The sequence below is a fragment of the Salvia miltiorrhiza genome, chromosome 5 (assembly GCF_028751815.1).
Source record: "Salvia miltiorrhiza cultivar Shanhuang (shh) chromosome 5, IMPLAD_Smil_shh, whole genome shotgun sequence".
Lineage (NCBI taxonomy): Eukaryota > Viridiplantae > Streptophyta > Magnoliopsida > Lamiales > Lamiaceae > Salvia > Salvia miltiorrhiza.
In genome coordinates, this window is record NC_080391.1 from 41,872,822 (window position 1) to 41,888,934 (window position 16,113).

The following is a 16,113-nucleotide window of genomic DNA, read 5'->3' on the forward strand; positions in this document are numbered from 1 at the left end:
ATTGTGATGGGATAAGATTGCTCATTTATTCAATCATGCATAAAATGAAGTATTTGGTATAGTTTACACAAATCCGTACGATCTCAGAGAGAAAGAGAGAGATAGAGTCTATTGTAGTTTATGTCTCCAAAATTATTTGAGTAGGATAAGATTGTGATCGGATAGGAGTGCTCATTTATTCAATTATGCACTAAATGAAGTATTTGGTATAGTAGTCTTCGAACATAGTTGAGAATTTTTCACTTAGCATTCCCACACCTAAAGCTAGCATTGAAATTGCTCTCATCAGTTTCCTCACATCCATATCTACACTTGTTCTTTTCAAAACAATCTTGCCCTATGAGCTGAGGATCTTATATAGCAACATACACATAGACACACACACACATTTGAAATGAATAGTTATGTGCATCTTATAGCAGTCATGTGAGTGACCATTAAGCCATTTTTGGGATGCCCACTTATAATTAAGTTGTAAGAGCTAGTTTCGTATGATACTTTTCAAATGGTGGCTAAAATACCACTTTATATATTAAGGTATTTATGTTACATATATATGTAATGTTATACATAATACAGAGGTCGAATCTTTGCATTGGAGATGTCCCTATACACCACCATGCCCGCATCTCCCTATCCATCTATCAATACATATGCATGCTTTTCTATTTCAATAAATCACTATTATTTTTACTCGCTATCTATCAAGTTGCACAATAGCAGCATAAATAATTTTTGATTATACAAAGGTGGAATACCGTATAACAATTGGAATACACATATAAGACATTCAAGTATATGAGACAAAGAAATTTAGGCCAGAGGATAAACAAAACTAAGTACATTTGAATTAATATAATCTTAATGTGTTACATTCGACAATATATGTGAACAAATTATCACTACTAGAGCAACTCTACCACAACAGAAGGCCAAATCAAATAATCCCTCAAACATCAAAAAAAGAACATAGTACACCATGAACTAAAATAACATAAAGCCCTATAACTTATTTTAGAGCAACAATACTAGAACTTCTCAAGGATCTTCCGCTCGAATTCCACCTACGATTCGTCAAAATCGCTAGTGAGGATTCATCGAATAGAATTCCATTACCTTAGCAAATATTCCAAATAGCGAGCCCTAGGTTACCCATTTAATCAGCTGTAAAAAAATAAATCAAGATGAAGCTGAAACTCGATTGAAACTCGAGATGAAATTGTCGCTGGAATTCTTCATTATACTCGTTGAAACATATGACGAACAATTTCTCAAGGATCTTCATTAACAGATCGAGATTTTTTGAAAACTTGCTCGAAGGAGAATTAGGTGCCGCTTTGAGTGAAGAACTGGGCGCCTTGAAGAATGAAACCGCTTGAAAAAAAAATGGAAAGATAAGTGAAGGGAAGAATTTGGGGATGGGAGGGAACAAAAATGATATACTCCCTCCATCCACAACAAGTTCTATCCACACGATAAGTGTGGTTTTTTTTTTGTCATTTTCGTCCGTCCATAATAAGTGTGGTCTTTCCATCTTAGGGCATATACTCTTAACTTTATTGTCATTCACACACAATATTTAGAAAAAACTCATTTCACACAACATTTATTAATTAACTAATAATTCAACTTTAGTGGGACATTTTCTCTACTTTATACACATCTCCCAATATTTTCTTAAAACTCGTGTCCTCACCATCCGCACCACACTTATCGTGGACGAATGGAGTATAATTTTTAGGGCCAAAACCTTTAAAGGTTAAAATAGTAAAATTATTAAATTGATTTCTTTAATTTGAAAATACTATTTTAATACATGTGGGATTCATTTTTATTTTCTCCAACGCTTAATAAAAAGTTTTATTACATGAAGATTGAAAAAAAAAATAGAAGTTTTCTAGTACGATGCACAAATATCATAGTTTTTAGTACTCCCTGGCCTACAATAAGTGTGGTGTGGATGAAAGGACACAGATTTTAATAAAATATTGATACATGTGTATAAAGTGGAGAAATGGTCTCACCGAGTTAATTTGTTAGGTAATAAATAAATGGTTTGTGTAGTAACATCCAAGGCTAATCGGAACCGGGTGAACCAGCCCGTGGTCAACGGTCCGAGACCCGAATTGTTGACCACGTGCTGAAACCGAAATTGTGAAACTCCCAGTCTAGTTTCGGGCCCAAAAATCTGAAACTGAAAATCGGCGGTTAACCGCCCAAAATAGAAGATTTTTCGATTTTTTAATTTTTTTAATTTTTTTAATTTAAATTTTAAACTAGTTATTGGTGTAACACTAGTAAAATTATTAAGAATGTCTAGATTACTTGTTCAATTTTGTAATTTGAAGATTGTAGTTTATTTGTACATGTAAATTGTAACTTTTTTTACTTTGAATTAAGAAAAAATGCGAATTTTATTACTTTTTTGGTGTTAAAGTGTTATAATTTTATTTCGTTTATAGTTTTTTCAATAATTTTTTACATGTAATGTATTAAATAATGTAATTTAGGAAAATACAAACAGTGCAATAAAACGATAAAAAAAATCGACAATTCAATCCTTGAACCGGCGATTTTTGGCCCGGCCCGGAATCGGCCCTTCTCTACCTCTTCACGGGCCCATTACAGTTCACCTTCTCAGTGAACTTTGAACCACCGGTTCAGGTCCGGAACTGGCGGTTTCTGGCCCATGAACATCACTAGATTTGTGGGATGAGTTTTTTGTAAATATTGTGTGTGAATGAGATAAAGTGTATGTGTATAGTTTCTAGAATGGAAAGACAACACTTAGAGAAATGAGTAATTAATATGCAAATTGGTGATTGTACACTATCGTTTGGTTTGGTGGATGTATGGGATAGATGAGATTGATATGAATGATAGGGTTGGAGATTTGGAGGGGTGATTAAATAATCCACTTAACTTTAGGGTGATAAATAATCACTCAATTGAATGATCAAATGAGGGTCAGATTATCAATCATGAGCTCAATCATGTAAACCAAACACATGATTAAGATGAATTATTTTATCAATCATGCATTATCACTCAAACCAAATGCCTCCTAAAATAACTAAATGTAAAAATTCAAAAGGTACAAAATAATGCACTCTTTTATGAATCGTCAGTCAAATTTAATAATAATGTGATCTCATACGTTTTTGTATCTACTACAAGATTAAGTATCTTGATTGCAATTATATTATCTATTTTTTATTACAAAAATATGATTATTAAAAAAATATATGGTATATTATTTTGCAAATCTAATCTTAAAAGGGTTATTGGCGCATAAATACACCAACTTCGGGGGTAGTTCGATTTTGCACATGAACTTTAATGTTGTAGCAATTTTATGACAAATTCAAATATTAGATATTCAAACTCTATAAAACTCTTATAATTTACGGGTTTAGAGATGTCTTGTACGATATCTTTTAGAGATGTCCTATACGATGTCATTTTTTAAAACGCCCAACGAATACACGTCGATATTTCGACTTGCCACGTCATCTTTAATTTGAGCAAAAATTGAAATAAAACGTCTGACGAATACACATTGATATTTCGACTTGCCACATCATCTTGAATTTGAGCAAAAATTGAATTTGTGACATCGTATAGGACATCTCTAAAAGATATCGTATAAGACATCTCTAAGCTCGTAAATCGTAAGATTTTTATGGAGTTCGAATATCTAATATTTGAGTTTGTGATAAAATTGCTACAACATTAAAGTTTATGTATTTTTTTCACCTTTTAAAGTTCATGTGCAAAACCAAACTACCCCCAAAGTTGATGTATTTAAGCGCTAATAACCCATCTTAAAATTAAAAGTTTATGATTAGAGCCACAAATTTTACTTGAAAAAGAATAATCTATTAATTCGAACTGAAAATAACCCAAAATCGAACAGTATACTCTTGCTAACATCCCTAATATTTACTAATAATTTTTTGAATGGATCTTTCAATCGTAATGTACTTGGGTGCAATTTTGCGTCTCTTCGGCTGTCATATGTAAGTGGAGTCTACTATTGAACTTGAACACATATTGTAATTTTTTTGTCTTTTTCATATACGATATTCAGTACTCCGTCCATTAAAAAAAATCACATATTCAAATTGGACATGGGTTTAATAGTTGTTAAAATTGTTATAAATAAAATAAATATACAATTTGCAGGGGTAGTGTTAATACAAAAAAGTAGAATAAATGTACATTATTAATTAAAAAATGAAACAACGTATGATTTATAGTTAAATATATGAGAGAAGGTATAATGTGATAGTTCAAGAAGTAAAACAAGACTCTTTTTATGTGGAAAAAAATGAAGGTAAATGAAACTTTTGCTTTTGTGGAACGAAGAGAGTAATATTAATTGTCTTCTTGATATTATATTTGAGCGCAATTTGGATCCATGAAAAGCACATTAATTGAATTATTTGAAATAATGAGTTAAGCTTGTGCGGCCGTTACTATTTTTTCTAGGTCGGGCCATTACTACATTTAAACATATTGTTTCTCATTAGCATTCAACATTTAATTAACATTGTTATTGCTATTATTATTATTTTTTTTGCCACAATTAGTAATTTTAGTATCAACATTATTGTTGCATTAAAATTATTATTGTTTTTAAGTTATGTAAGATGAAGCACTTCTAGCCATAAAATCTTGTTATTGATACATGATAAACATGTATTTTTGCCTTGGTATGCCATATTTGATGTTTAGTTACGAGGATTTTGTGTGTTTGATTGTTTATTTGAGCATATATTGGTTTATTGTCAAGAACTTGTTACTTCCTTATTGTTTGAACGAATTTTTATAAATAATGAAACAGAATTTGGAAGAATAGCCTAAAATACAAGTTGTAGATCTTCTCGATACAAGTTTGTGAGCGCAAACGGATCGCAAATTGAAATTCGGACGAGAAAGATATGGCTGAAATAAAAAGTGTCCCGCGTAGTAGTCACAAAAACGGCGAGCGCCGATTTTGCACTTGGATCATGAAGAATTTTGGCGATCCGGACGGCGATCGCCGAACATGTTGCATTGTCCACATTTTTGCAGAATTTTGGGCTTTTATTAGTATTTTCGAGCTCCGTATTGTATTTGACACCATGGCCTATAAATACCCCTCAAAAGCTTCAACAAAAAGATCTAGACTTTTATTTTCAGTTTTACAGCTGCAGAATTCCAGTGCTTTGTCTGAACTGAAGATTCAACAATTTCTCTACGGTTTTTCTGTTTAATGTTATTTTATTTTATTTTTGTATATGTTCTTGTTCATATGTCTATGTGTGGCTAGAACGTTTTTATCCTAGGATTTACGAAGTAAACAGATTTGGATTCCTAACTTTATTTAATTCAATTTATCAAGATTTATTTATCCTTTTTATGTTCTTGTGCCTGTTGTTTGCTTAATTGCCTGATCACCAAATTTGCATGATCTTAGATTTTAATTTGATACCGAGAGATGATAATCATTACCTGAACAAAGAATATAAAACATACTTATTGATATTCGAGAGAGAGTTGAGATAAGTGTGAGGACATTAATCCTAGGAACTATCTGGAGTTGCATGTGTTAAGAGTGATCCGGGGACGGTAGTCTTGCATGTAATCAACTGTTTGTATGCCACGGGAGTGAGTATAGACTAGCTTTGGGATTGTCTTAGAATAATTTGTCTTGATTTATTGAACTAAATCTATTGGGATATTTGAATCTGTTGAAACCTTTACCCTGAGATAATTTATTCACATTTGATTCTTCGTATCTGTCAACTTGAATTATTTTTCTTTCTTGTTATTTAGTTTTAAAAATCAAACCCAACACTTCTGTTATCCAGATAGAGAATAACGATTTAGGATAGTAATTAGTTTTAATCAGTCTCTGTGGATTCGACCTTGCTTGCCTATACACAATTGCACATATGCACTTGCAACGTATAAAAAAATAAGCGAACAATATGGGTTAATATCTCTAATTAACCATTTTGCTAAACAAAAAGTTAATACTAACCATAAAAATAAAATAAAAATATTAAATATAATCATTTTTTGTGTAAGTATACGAGTTTACCTTTAATGAAAATCTAATAAATAATAAATAAGAAAAAATAAAATAATAAAATATAATTAAAAATCTGAAAGAAAAAAAACTTAAAAAATCAAACTACCTAAAACCCCTTTCCCCATATCCCATTTCCCCCCAATTCCCTTCTCTGTGGAGCTAAACGCTGCAGCTCCGATGGCGGCGCCGCCATTTCTCCTCTTCTAGCTCATTTCTCTCCCCGAGCAGGTAGCTCCCTGCTCTCGAACTAAATTTCTTCATCTCACCAATTCCCCTCTCTATAATTACACCATTTTCAGGCTATAGAAATTTATCCTCACACTGTGAGTTCTTTCAGTGTCATATTTTCTTTCATTATCTCATCATCACCAGATGCTTCTTCGATTAATTATATAATTCTTCATTGCTAGTTTCGAAAATAACATGATTAATTGCACCAAAAAGAGACAGACAAAGAGAGACATGTGTAAAAATTGATGATGCAGACAGTTGGTGTTGATCATGGTGGAGATGCCGAAGGCGTAAACATTGGGGGCGGTGGGGGTTTGAAATTTTTTGATTTTTTTTTCCTCAAATATCAGTTTTTATAATTTAAATTTCAAAATTTTAAATTCTTGTTAATTTTTAAAATGAAATAATAAAATGGTAAGTAAGAGTGTTTATAATTAATATATTATTATTTTTATGGCTACAATTAACTTTTAGTTAAGCAAATTGGTTATTTTAATACTCCCTCCGTCCCATTAAGCGTGACCCATTTCTTTTCGACACGGGAATTAAGAAATTGATATTTTGTGTGTTAAGTGTGGTAGGTGAAAAAGTGAAAAGGTGAATAAAGGGTAAATTTTTTGCCATTTTTAGAAACAGGTCAAATTTCGTGGGACAACCCAAAAAGGAAAGTGGGTCACGTTTCGTGGGACGGATGGAGTATTTGCCTATTAATATTTTCTAAAATGCCAAATCGACTTGCACCTAATAAAGTGTTGAAATGTGCTTATAGACATATCTTAATTTGCATAGTTTATAGCATATTTGATTTTGAAATAATAATATATTAATAGTGATGCCAAATATATATTTGTAATTAAACTTTTATACTCTTAGGGGGGTGCATTCACTTTGAGGTATAAGGGAGGGATAACCTACATTTATTACCTTATACCTTGTTTGTTTTAATGTATGAAAAAATTCAGGCAGGTGGTATAATTTTTCGAGCAGCCTCTTATCCCTTGGGAAAGGGATAATTTTATACCTAAAAAATGGTGATATAATTTTATACCACATATAAAGAGAGGGATAAATGTATTATCATTCAAACCAAAACAAGATATAAAATATGTGGTCCCCACTTAAAAGATTAATTTATACCTCCTTATATTATCTCTCTATTTAGATGGATAAAAAGCAAACGCACTCTTAGTGCTCGTTTAGTTCAAGTAGAGGAATGTAAAGAGAATGGAATGGTAACAATAATCATTACTTTTATTGAGTGTTTGGTTTAACAATGGATATGAATCATTAGTAAGGGATTCCATTTTTTTTGTTTCCCCTCTATGTTGAGGGGTAACAAATTGGGCGATTGAGTTACCCTCAACTATGAGTAATGATTATCTCATTACCCAAACCAAACAACAAGTAATGGATTCAATTACTTGATTCTCTTTCCAACCTCTAAACATAATTAATCAAACGTGGGCTTAATATGATACCAAAGTTTATAGAGTTAATTAATACTCCCTCCGTCTATGAAAGAATTTCCTATCTTTCCTTTTTGGGACGTCCACGAAAAAATTTCCTATCTATTTTTGGACTATATCTCACCACTCTCAATACACTCAATAATTTTTTCTCAATTCTTAATACATTCAACAACTTTTTTCTTAAAGCTCGTGTCACTCCTTAGAAAGTTCTTCCGTGGACGGAGGGAGTATAAATAACGACAGTTGACTACTTTTTGCACTTGTAACTTTTGCATTTGTAAGTAACTAAGTATGAATGTTAGTGAAATTATCAATAATTTACGAAAATAAAATCAAATAAAATTTAGAAGCCAGTAAAAATTCTTGATTTATTGAGTAATTATCCATAGCAGGTATCTGGGTCGCTCCCAAAAAGAGCATGAATTCCCAATTGAGCTTAGAAATAGTGTGATTGTGGTGAAACAAAAAGAGGAAAGGGATAAAACAGAAAACCCTACGTTATCTCGGCCCATTAGACACACCTCCACCACTTCGAAGAAGGGTCAAAATTCTCTCTCGGACTACACAGTCCGATTGTTTCCTTCTACATATACATTCGATACGTATATATCTGAAATATATGCTTCTGTTTTCTTGTGAAATTATAATTTGATAGAATAATTCATTTAGAGGTACAAGAAGATGGCGGCGGAGGCTTCGACGGCGGCTACGAGCAGTAGATCTGGCGTCGGAGGAGCTTCGGCGGACTCATATATTGGCAGCTTGATAAGCTTGACTTCCAAGAGTGAGATCAGGTACGAAGGCATACTATACAACATCAACACCGAAGAGTCTAGCATCGGATTACGCAACGGTGAGATTAATTAGGAAAATCAGGGATTTTCTTCTTTGTATTATGATCTACTCCGTTTATAGGGTTTTGTTTTATTATTTTTTCATTCGGATTTTGTCTGATTTGTTTTCTGGTTTTCCCCGTCAAGCTATTCAAGGTTCATTTTGAAAAATATTGTTTCATTGTTTTTTTCTCACTTGTAACTATTTTGATTTTTCTCATTGGAAATGCTGTTTGGAATGTGGTGAATATGTAAGAAATTACCTGGTTTTGTTGTTTTTGCCATCACATCGTATTGTCATTTATGAGAAAGAGATCGTTGACACGCCCTTTGATGCTTTCTTTTAGGCTCTTTGTTATTTCTGGGATCTTGTATATATCGGTGTGGTATTAAGTGATAAATGTTAGTCTACTGCATTTTGGCTATATAGGTTTGGTTCTGGAGAAATTGAAGGATGTCTCTTTACTAGCTTAAGATATATCCTCTGTTTTGTGTGTATAAAGCAGAAATGTCTTAATGAAAATGAACTAGTACAAGGGAAATGTATCAGTACAAAATGGTCTCATAATCACTGTTGCTTATAAACCATCTTATGTTGAAATATATTCCAATTTCTAGTATGTATTAAGTTCTTTATGATTTGAGGCCCACCCAATCCTATCCTTCTCTGTAATTGTCAAATGCTCGACAATTTCTTTTATCTAAAGTGACCAACTTAGAGCTGGAAGAATGGTTCTCCATAGTACTTTATTTTCTTAAGATAAGCAGACTAGAACGAACATAATCTTGGCTCGACAATTTCTAGGGTTTATCTTGAATTGCCTCGTACATTTCTTGAGGTTTACTAAATCTGTATTAGTAAGAAATATGGTAGATTGCTACATTGGAAATTGGACTAAGCCTATTGCTCATGTTAAATAGAACAAGCACAATATGTGTTTGGCGTAGCTTGCTTTCCTCCTGTAACTCGAGACTAAATGAATTTGAAGTTTTTGGTTCCACAACATGCCTATTGTTGATGTGACTCGAATTAAAATTCTCCTAAACTTAGCTTGCTTGGTCATGAATCATTCATGTCTGTAAACTTACCGTCAAGAAAAAGTATGCTTCTTGGCTATTGATGATAGCTCTACTCACCTAAAAGAATCATACTTGTTTGTTGAGCTAATAATGTATTGCAATATCTAAGTTATATGGACGCGTGACACACTATGATTGCAGACTAAATGACTAATACATCTCAAAATATCCTATGCAGTGCGATCATTTGGTACGGAAGGACGTAAGAAAGATGGTCCACAAGTTCCTCCCGGTGACAAAATTTATGAATACATACTCTTTAGAGGAAGTGATATAAAGGTACATATTGATGCGTGGAAATGCCCATATTTGAGTTTCAATTATCCCTTGGCAGTATAAATTTTTAGTTGCATTACAGAGAAAGTGAACTTTATATTCACATTACAGACAAAGCAGATGCTGCTCTCAATTAATTTTCTAGGTAAACTAGATCTAGTATTCAATTTTATAGTTGAAGATAACAGAACTCATATTTTCTAGCATTTCCCTGTTCAGTTCTGTCACTTTTCAATCTAATCTTTTTTTCTCTTGTATGGCTTGAATTGTACTTCATTTTTTTGTTAGCTAAATCTCTATAAAACAAAATCTATTATCCACAGGATTTACAGGTCAAAGCGTCTCCACCACCATCAGTGCAAGCAGCTCCATCCATTAACAGTGATCCTGCAATTATTCAGGCAAGCAGCATTACAAACTACCCTAATCATGTTATGTTAGAGAAATTTGATGCTTACTAATTTAGGCTTCGGTGCAGTCTCATTATCCGCGTCCAACAAATCCTTCTACAAGCTTGCCTACAGCCCCGTCCGGGTCTTTGACAGATCATGGTTCTCATTCTGCACAAGTGGGACTCCCCGGGCCTAATTTCCAGAGTAATCTGCATTTATATCAACCTGCAGGGAACTTGAATTCCTGGGGCCCTTCTCCGCCAAATGCAAATGGCAGTGGCCTAGCTATGCCAATGTACTGGCAGGGATTCTATGGCACACCAAATGGGCTCCCTCAACTTCCTCAGCAGTCCTTGCTTAGGCCACCTGCTGGTCTGTCAGTTCCGCCATCCATGCAACAGATTCAGTTTCCTGGCTACACTTCGTCTTTACCGACAATGGCATCTAGTTCATCTAATTCTGCCTTGCCCGATTATAATTCTTTTTTGTTGCCAAACAATGCAAGTTCTTCTGGTTTAATATCTGCTTCATTACCTGCTCCGACTTCATCTTTGAATGTTCCCCCCCTACAGCCCAATCCACTACCATCGGAAACAACTGTCAATCCTCCAAACAGAGCTCCTATTGCTATTCCTTCTTCAAGTTCTGGCACTAGCCTGGCATCTGTAGCTCATCTTCAGACGTCAACAACTGATAATGTAGTTGCTAACAAAGCTGTCTCAATACCTGGCCCAGCAGCAGCCTTGCCGCAGCAGAACTTATCTCACACCATGACATCTATTCCTGGGGCATCCGGTTCCAATCTTACCGAAACACTTACACCTTCTCTTGTAACACCAGGGCAGCTTCTGCATTCTGGATCTTCCACTGTTACTGCATCTCAACCCTCACAAACAGTCCAGAAAGATGTTGAAGTAGTAAAAGTGTCTTCTAAACCATCAACAGAACCACCAGTTTCGGCAACAGGAGACGCTCAACCACCAATATTACCTTTACCGCCAAATTCTCGACTTCAAAGGGTATTCTCCACTTCTTATGCAAAACTAGAGCGGGCTGAGTTATTTATACTGAAGTTTGGTCTTTCTGTTTGAACGCTGAAAAGATTAGTGCAAGCTTGGGTTCTTACTTTTTATTAATTGAGTTGGATTTATGGGTTTTGTGAGGCTAAAGGTGCAGAGAATATCATAAAAAAATGTGATTAAAGTGAAAAGATAAGGCATGTCATGCAGTTTCGGTGTATGTAGACTTGATTTAACATGGACTTTGGTGGATCCGTAATCCGTTTTAAGTTGATAGCTTATAGCTTATGAATTGACTATTAGTGCAACCACAATTACAATTTTAGGAAGTCCTAGCTGAAAAAGGTGGTATACCGATACATTGTTTCCAAATCTATTTGGGAAATTTTCTAATTGATGGATGTGGGAAAGCAAACACTCATCTTTCTCTGCTCTGTATAATTTGTAGTCGTGATTGTGACATAAGTGACATAATTATAGTGAAATTTATATATGCTTCAGTGCAAAGTGAAATTGACCTTTTGTATTTAGTAATAAATGACACTTTTAACAGATGCTTTCCAAAATTCTATTTTGGAAATTTTTCTAATTGAATATCTTGCAATATTGTGAAATTTAAGGGATAATTTTGCCACTTTATTTGTTACAAGCCAATATGCTTATTCAGGTTAACTAGTAGTTGTGCATTACCATGGCCTCTTTGCATGTTATCAATATCACAAAGCTATATTGTGCTCTAAGAATTGTTTGTTGATGACTTTATTGTTACTAGAATCTAATGTTGTATAAGTGCTGTCCTTTCAGCCAAATGGAGGCGCTTATCACATGCGTAACAATTACAGAGGGCGTGGTGGAAGAGGAGCTGGGGTAAGAACTTGACTTGGTTGCATGTACCACCTCTATTAATTAAATTGATGAAGATTGTTGCTGTCAATGTTCATATTTTTCCAGATCAATGTAATGTGAAATAATGAACTGTTTTTCCTTGAAGGGTTCACGTCCGGTGACAAAATTCACTGAAGATTTTGATTTCATGGCAATGAATGAGAAATTCAAAAAAGATGAGGTATGGGGTCATTTGGGGAAAAGCAAATCTCAATCGAAGGATAAAGATGGAAATGGAAGTGGCAGTGACGAAGAGTCACAGGATGAGGATGATGCTGAATTGCCTAAGATTGAGGTGAAGGTGATTGTTTAATAATTGCCCAACCTACCATTACAATCTGAGGAGGATTTCTTATAAAGTTGCATTCCTTTTGCCTTTTGCAGCCTCTTTATAATAAGGATGACTTTTTTGATTCTATTTCCTGCAATGCGATGGATAATGACCCCAATAATGGACGGACGAGGTATTCGGAGCAAATGAAATTGGATACAGAGGTATTCCCAATACTGATACTGCTATCCTTGACATTTAATCTCTAAGGTTACTGATGTATCTTCTTCAATGCAATGCAGACGTTTGGGGAATTCTCAAGGTATCGGGGTGGTCGAGGAGGTCGTTATAATGGTCGTGGTGGTGGACGTTTCCGTGGTTCTTATTACGGAAGAGGCTATGGTGGGTATGGCTATGGAAACAGGGGCCGCGGGCGAGGTACTCAGCATCGTGCTTCCTAGAGCACATGAAATCATATCCAAGTAAATGTTGATGGCAATCTTGTCCATTTGGACATAAGATTGATTCAGTACGTGCTTGTAATTTCCGCGCATCATTTTACTTGGTCGTTTTAATTAATAAAATCAGGAATTTAGACTTGAGATTTCGCCCAGTTTCTGTCTGATACTCTCCTACAGTTCTACTTGAGGTTGTCAGGTTGTAGTAAAAAGATTCCCTATTTATAGCTTGGTGGATCCTAACTAGTCTTGTTTTCTTGTAATATTGTTTAGAAGCCCACATGTGAAAATGTAACTGTAAGAATTTAGAAAATATCGACATATGTGATCTAATTTTGGGTTGGGATGCTTGAGTACCTCTTCTGCCGGCGTCATTGTAGCTCAACAAGCTTCTTGCAAAGGTGGATTATCTTGTTGATTTTTGTCAGTCATATTATCACTTTCAACCTTATATTAATAAATGATACTATATTTATATTTGAATGACACTTTTAATTATGTATAATGATACTATTTTTCTTATAAAATTATACTATTTACATTAATTATTGGTACTATATGTATATTTGAATGACACTTTTAATCTATCTAAATAATATTATTTTTCTTACTCAATGACACTATTTGCATTAATAAATAAATTATTCAGATATACAAATGACACTATAAGATTGAAATTGATACTATAATATTGTAAACGACGCTATGTGTAATTGACATTATTCGGATATATAAATGACACTATAAGATCAAAATTGACAATATAACATTTTAAATGACAATATAAGGTTGAAAGTGATAATATGACACTATAAGGTTGAAATTGACACTATAAAATTGAAAATTGACAATATTAATTTTGTTATGTTGATGGTTAAATGTTACTAGCATTTGCACTCGTGCAACGCACGAAAGATTATTTTATATTTCATTATATATAAAATTGATATTATTTGATTATTATATAAACTTTTTAAATATAATTGAAAAATACTTTCATTTAAGATTAATATTTAGTTTAATATAAAAAAATAAAGAATAATTCACATTAATAAAAATTGATATTGTGAAAAAAAATATACTAGTATAAGCTAAAAGATAATTGAAAAAAATAGATTTATTCAGAAAAAAGAGGAGAGAGGAGAGAGAATTTTCTTAAGTTTTAATCTTCAAATAAATATAATTTTTATATTTTAAATCTAATATTTACATAACATACATCAAATTAAAGCCCTTGTCGTGATCTTTAATTTGATATGCATATCAAATATTTTATAATTAGTCGAATTTCACAATTTTAGAAAGAAAAAAAATAGAAAAATAAAAGGTTAAAGAAAAACAAAAAAAAGATGTATAGCTTATAAATAAACATTTTATTTTATTATAATCACAAATTTGCCACTCAATTTTGAAATTGATTTGAAATCAATTTGAAATTAAGAACTCCCTTTTTAATATAGTACTAGCATTTGCACCCCGTGCAATGCACGGGAAATATTTTTATATTTCTAAATTTATATAAAATTGATAACAACTCAATATCACATTTATACATATAATAAAAAAAATTAACTTTAACTAATTAAATATATTTTATTGAATATTGAAAAAAAAAAAGAATCCACAATAATAAAAAAAATTGATATTATGTAAATAAAAAAAATAAGTTAAAAAATTAAAAATTTAAACAATTAAAAAAATTATTCAAAAAAAAATGAGAGGAGAGATAATTTTTAAAAAATTTAATTTTTAAATAAATATAAATTTTATATTATAAATAAAATATATCAAATTAAAGTTCTTATCACAATCTTTAATTTAATATGCATATTAAATATTTTATAATTAAACGAATTTCAAAAATTTTGAAAGGAACAAACAAAGAAATAAAAAGATAAAGAAAAAGAAAATAAAACCCTTTTTATAGATTCTAGAACTGTAAATAAGCGTTTGTTAGAAATGTGAGTTAGTTGACTTAAATATTTTAATATTTTATTTTAAATTATGAATCGTAAAAAAAAAGTTTACAAAATTAAAAAATAATGAAAAATGAATTAAAGAATAGATTTAGTAAAAAAAAGATGAGAGAGGAGAGAGAACTTTTTAAAATTTTAATATTTAAACTAATATAATTTTTACATTTTAAATCTTATATTTACATAAACTATATCAAATTAAAGCTCTTATCGTGATCTTTAATTTGATAGGCATATTGAATATTTTATAATTAATCAATTTCATAATTTTAGAAATAAATAAAACAAAAAAATAAGAAGTTAAAGAAAAGAAAATGAAAAGAATAAATAGAGTTTATAAATAAATCTTCAATTTTGTCTTAACTACAAAATCGCCATTCAATTTTCAAATTGATTTGAAATCAATTTCTAATTGAAAACTGCTGTTTTAATATAGTATAGATAGATTTGCTCAAAATGAGATTAACTTAAATTATTTGCTTTCAATATACAAAATTTAATTATTATTATTATTATTATTATTATTATTATTATTATTATTATTATTATTATTATTATTATTATTATTATTATTATACGTATTTTAATTATTATTATACATTACTCATTAAATTTAATATTATACTCATTACGTTGATAATATTGTTATTATATACTATTTTTTTAGCACAATTATTATACATTATTTTAAATCAAATACCAATTAGGGCTGCCACTGGTTCAGGAACCGCCGGTTCCGGTTCAAAAAATTCATGAACCTGAACCGGCCCGCCTAAAATTTGAAGGGCCGGTTTTCGGACCCTGAACCGGCGGTTTCGGGCCGGGACGAAAACCGACGGTTCCGGGCCGAAAACCGGCGGTTGTCGGGCTTTTTCTCTTTTTTTTTTTTTTTTTGAAAAATTTTGAAATTACTCAACTTAAATAACATTTTAATTTTAAACAAATGTAGGTTCTCTATTTATAGTGTACTACACATTGTAGAGAATCCTACATTTTTCAATGTGGGATAATTTCAACTTAATGTAGCTTCACTATTTGTAGTGTACTACACATTGTAGAGAATCCTACATTTTTCAATGTGGGATAATTTCAACTTAATGTAGCTTCCTATTTATAGTGTACTACACATTGTAGAGAATCCTAC

At 32.0% G+C, this 16,113-nt stretch overlaps 1 protein-coding gene across 3 annotated transcripts; it reads left to right on the forward strand.

Moving 5' to 3' along the window:
* Window positions 1-8,078: 8,078 nt before the first annotated feature.
* On the forward strand, window positions 8,079-13,343 carry LOC131024612 (protein decapping 5). 3 transcript variants are annotated; one of them, XM_057954123.1, is made up of 9 exons: window positions 8,182-8,320; window positions 8,449-8,632; window positions 9,871-9,971; window positions 10,292-10,369; window positions 10,447-11,379; window positions 12,184-12,246; window positions 12,371-12,559; window positions 12,649-12,759; window positions 12,838-13,343. In XM_057954123.1, exons 2-9 carry the CDS (start codon window positions 8,461-8,463, stop codon window positions 12,994-12,996), a joined length of 1,806 nt encoding a protein of 601 aa, XP_057810106.1. In that variant the 5' UTR covers window positions 8,182-8,320; window positions 8,449-8,460; the 3' UTR covers window positions 12,997-13,343. The 3 variants fall into 3 exon arrangements, with proteins under 3 accessions (XP_057810105.1, XP_057810106.1, XP_057810103.1); XM_057954120.1 differs by having other exon boundaries at window positions 8,183-8,320; window positions 12,371-12,565; XM_057954122.1 differs by having other exon boundaries at window positions 8,079-8,632.
* The last annotated feature ends 2,770 nt before the right edge of the window (window positions 13,344-16,113 follow it).

Coding starts and splice junctions, on each gene's coding strand:
- LOC131024612 (XM_057954120.1), top strand. CDS start 8,461: ATGGCGGCGGAGGCTTCGACGGCGGCTACGAGCAGTAGATCTGGCGTC. Junction 11,380..12,183: donor CAAATTCTCGACTTCAAAGG/GTATTCTCCACT, acceptor CTGTCCTTTCAG/CCAAATGGAGGCGCTTATCA. Junction 12,247..12,370: donor GTGGTGGAAGAGGAGCTGGG/GTAAGAACTTGA, acceptor TTTTCCTTGAAG/GGTTCACGTCCGGTGACAAA.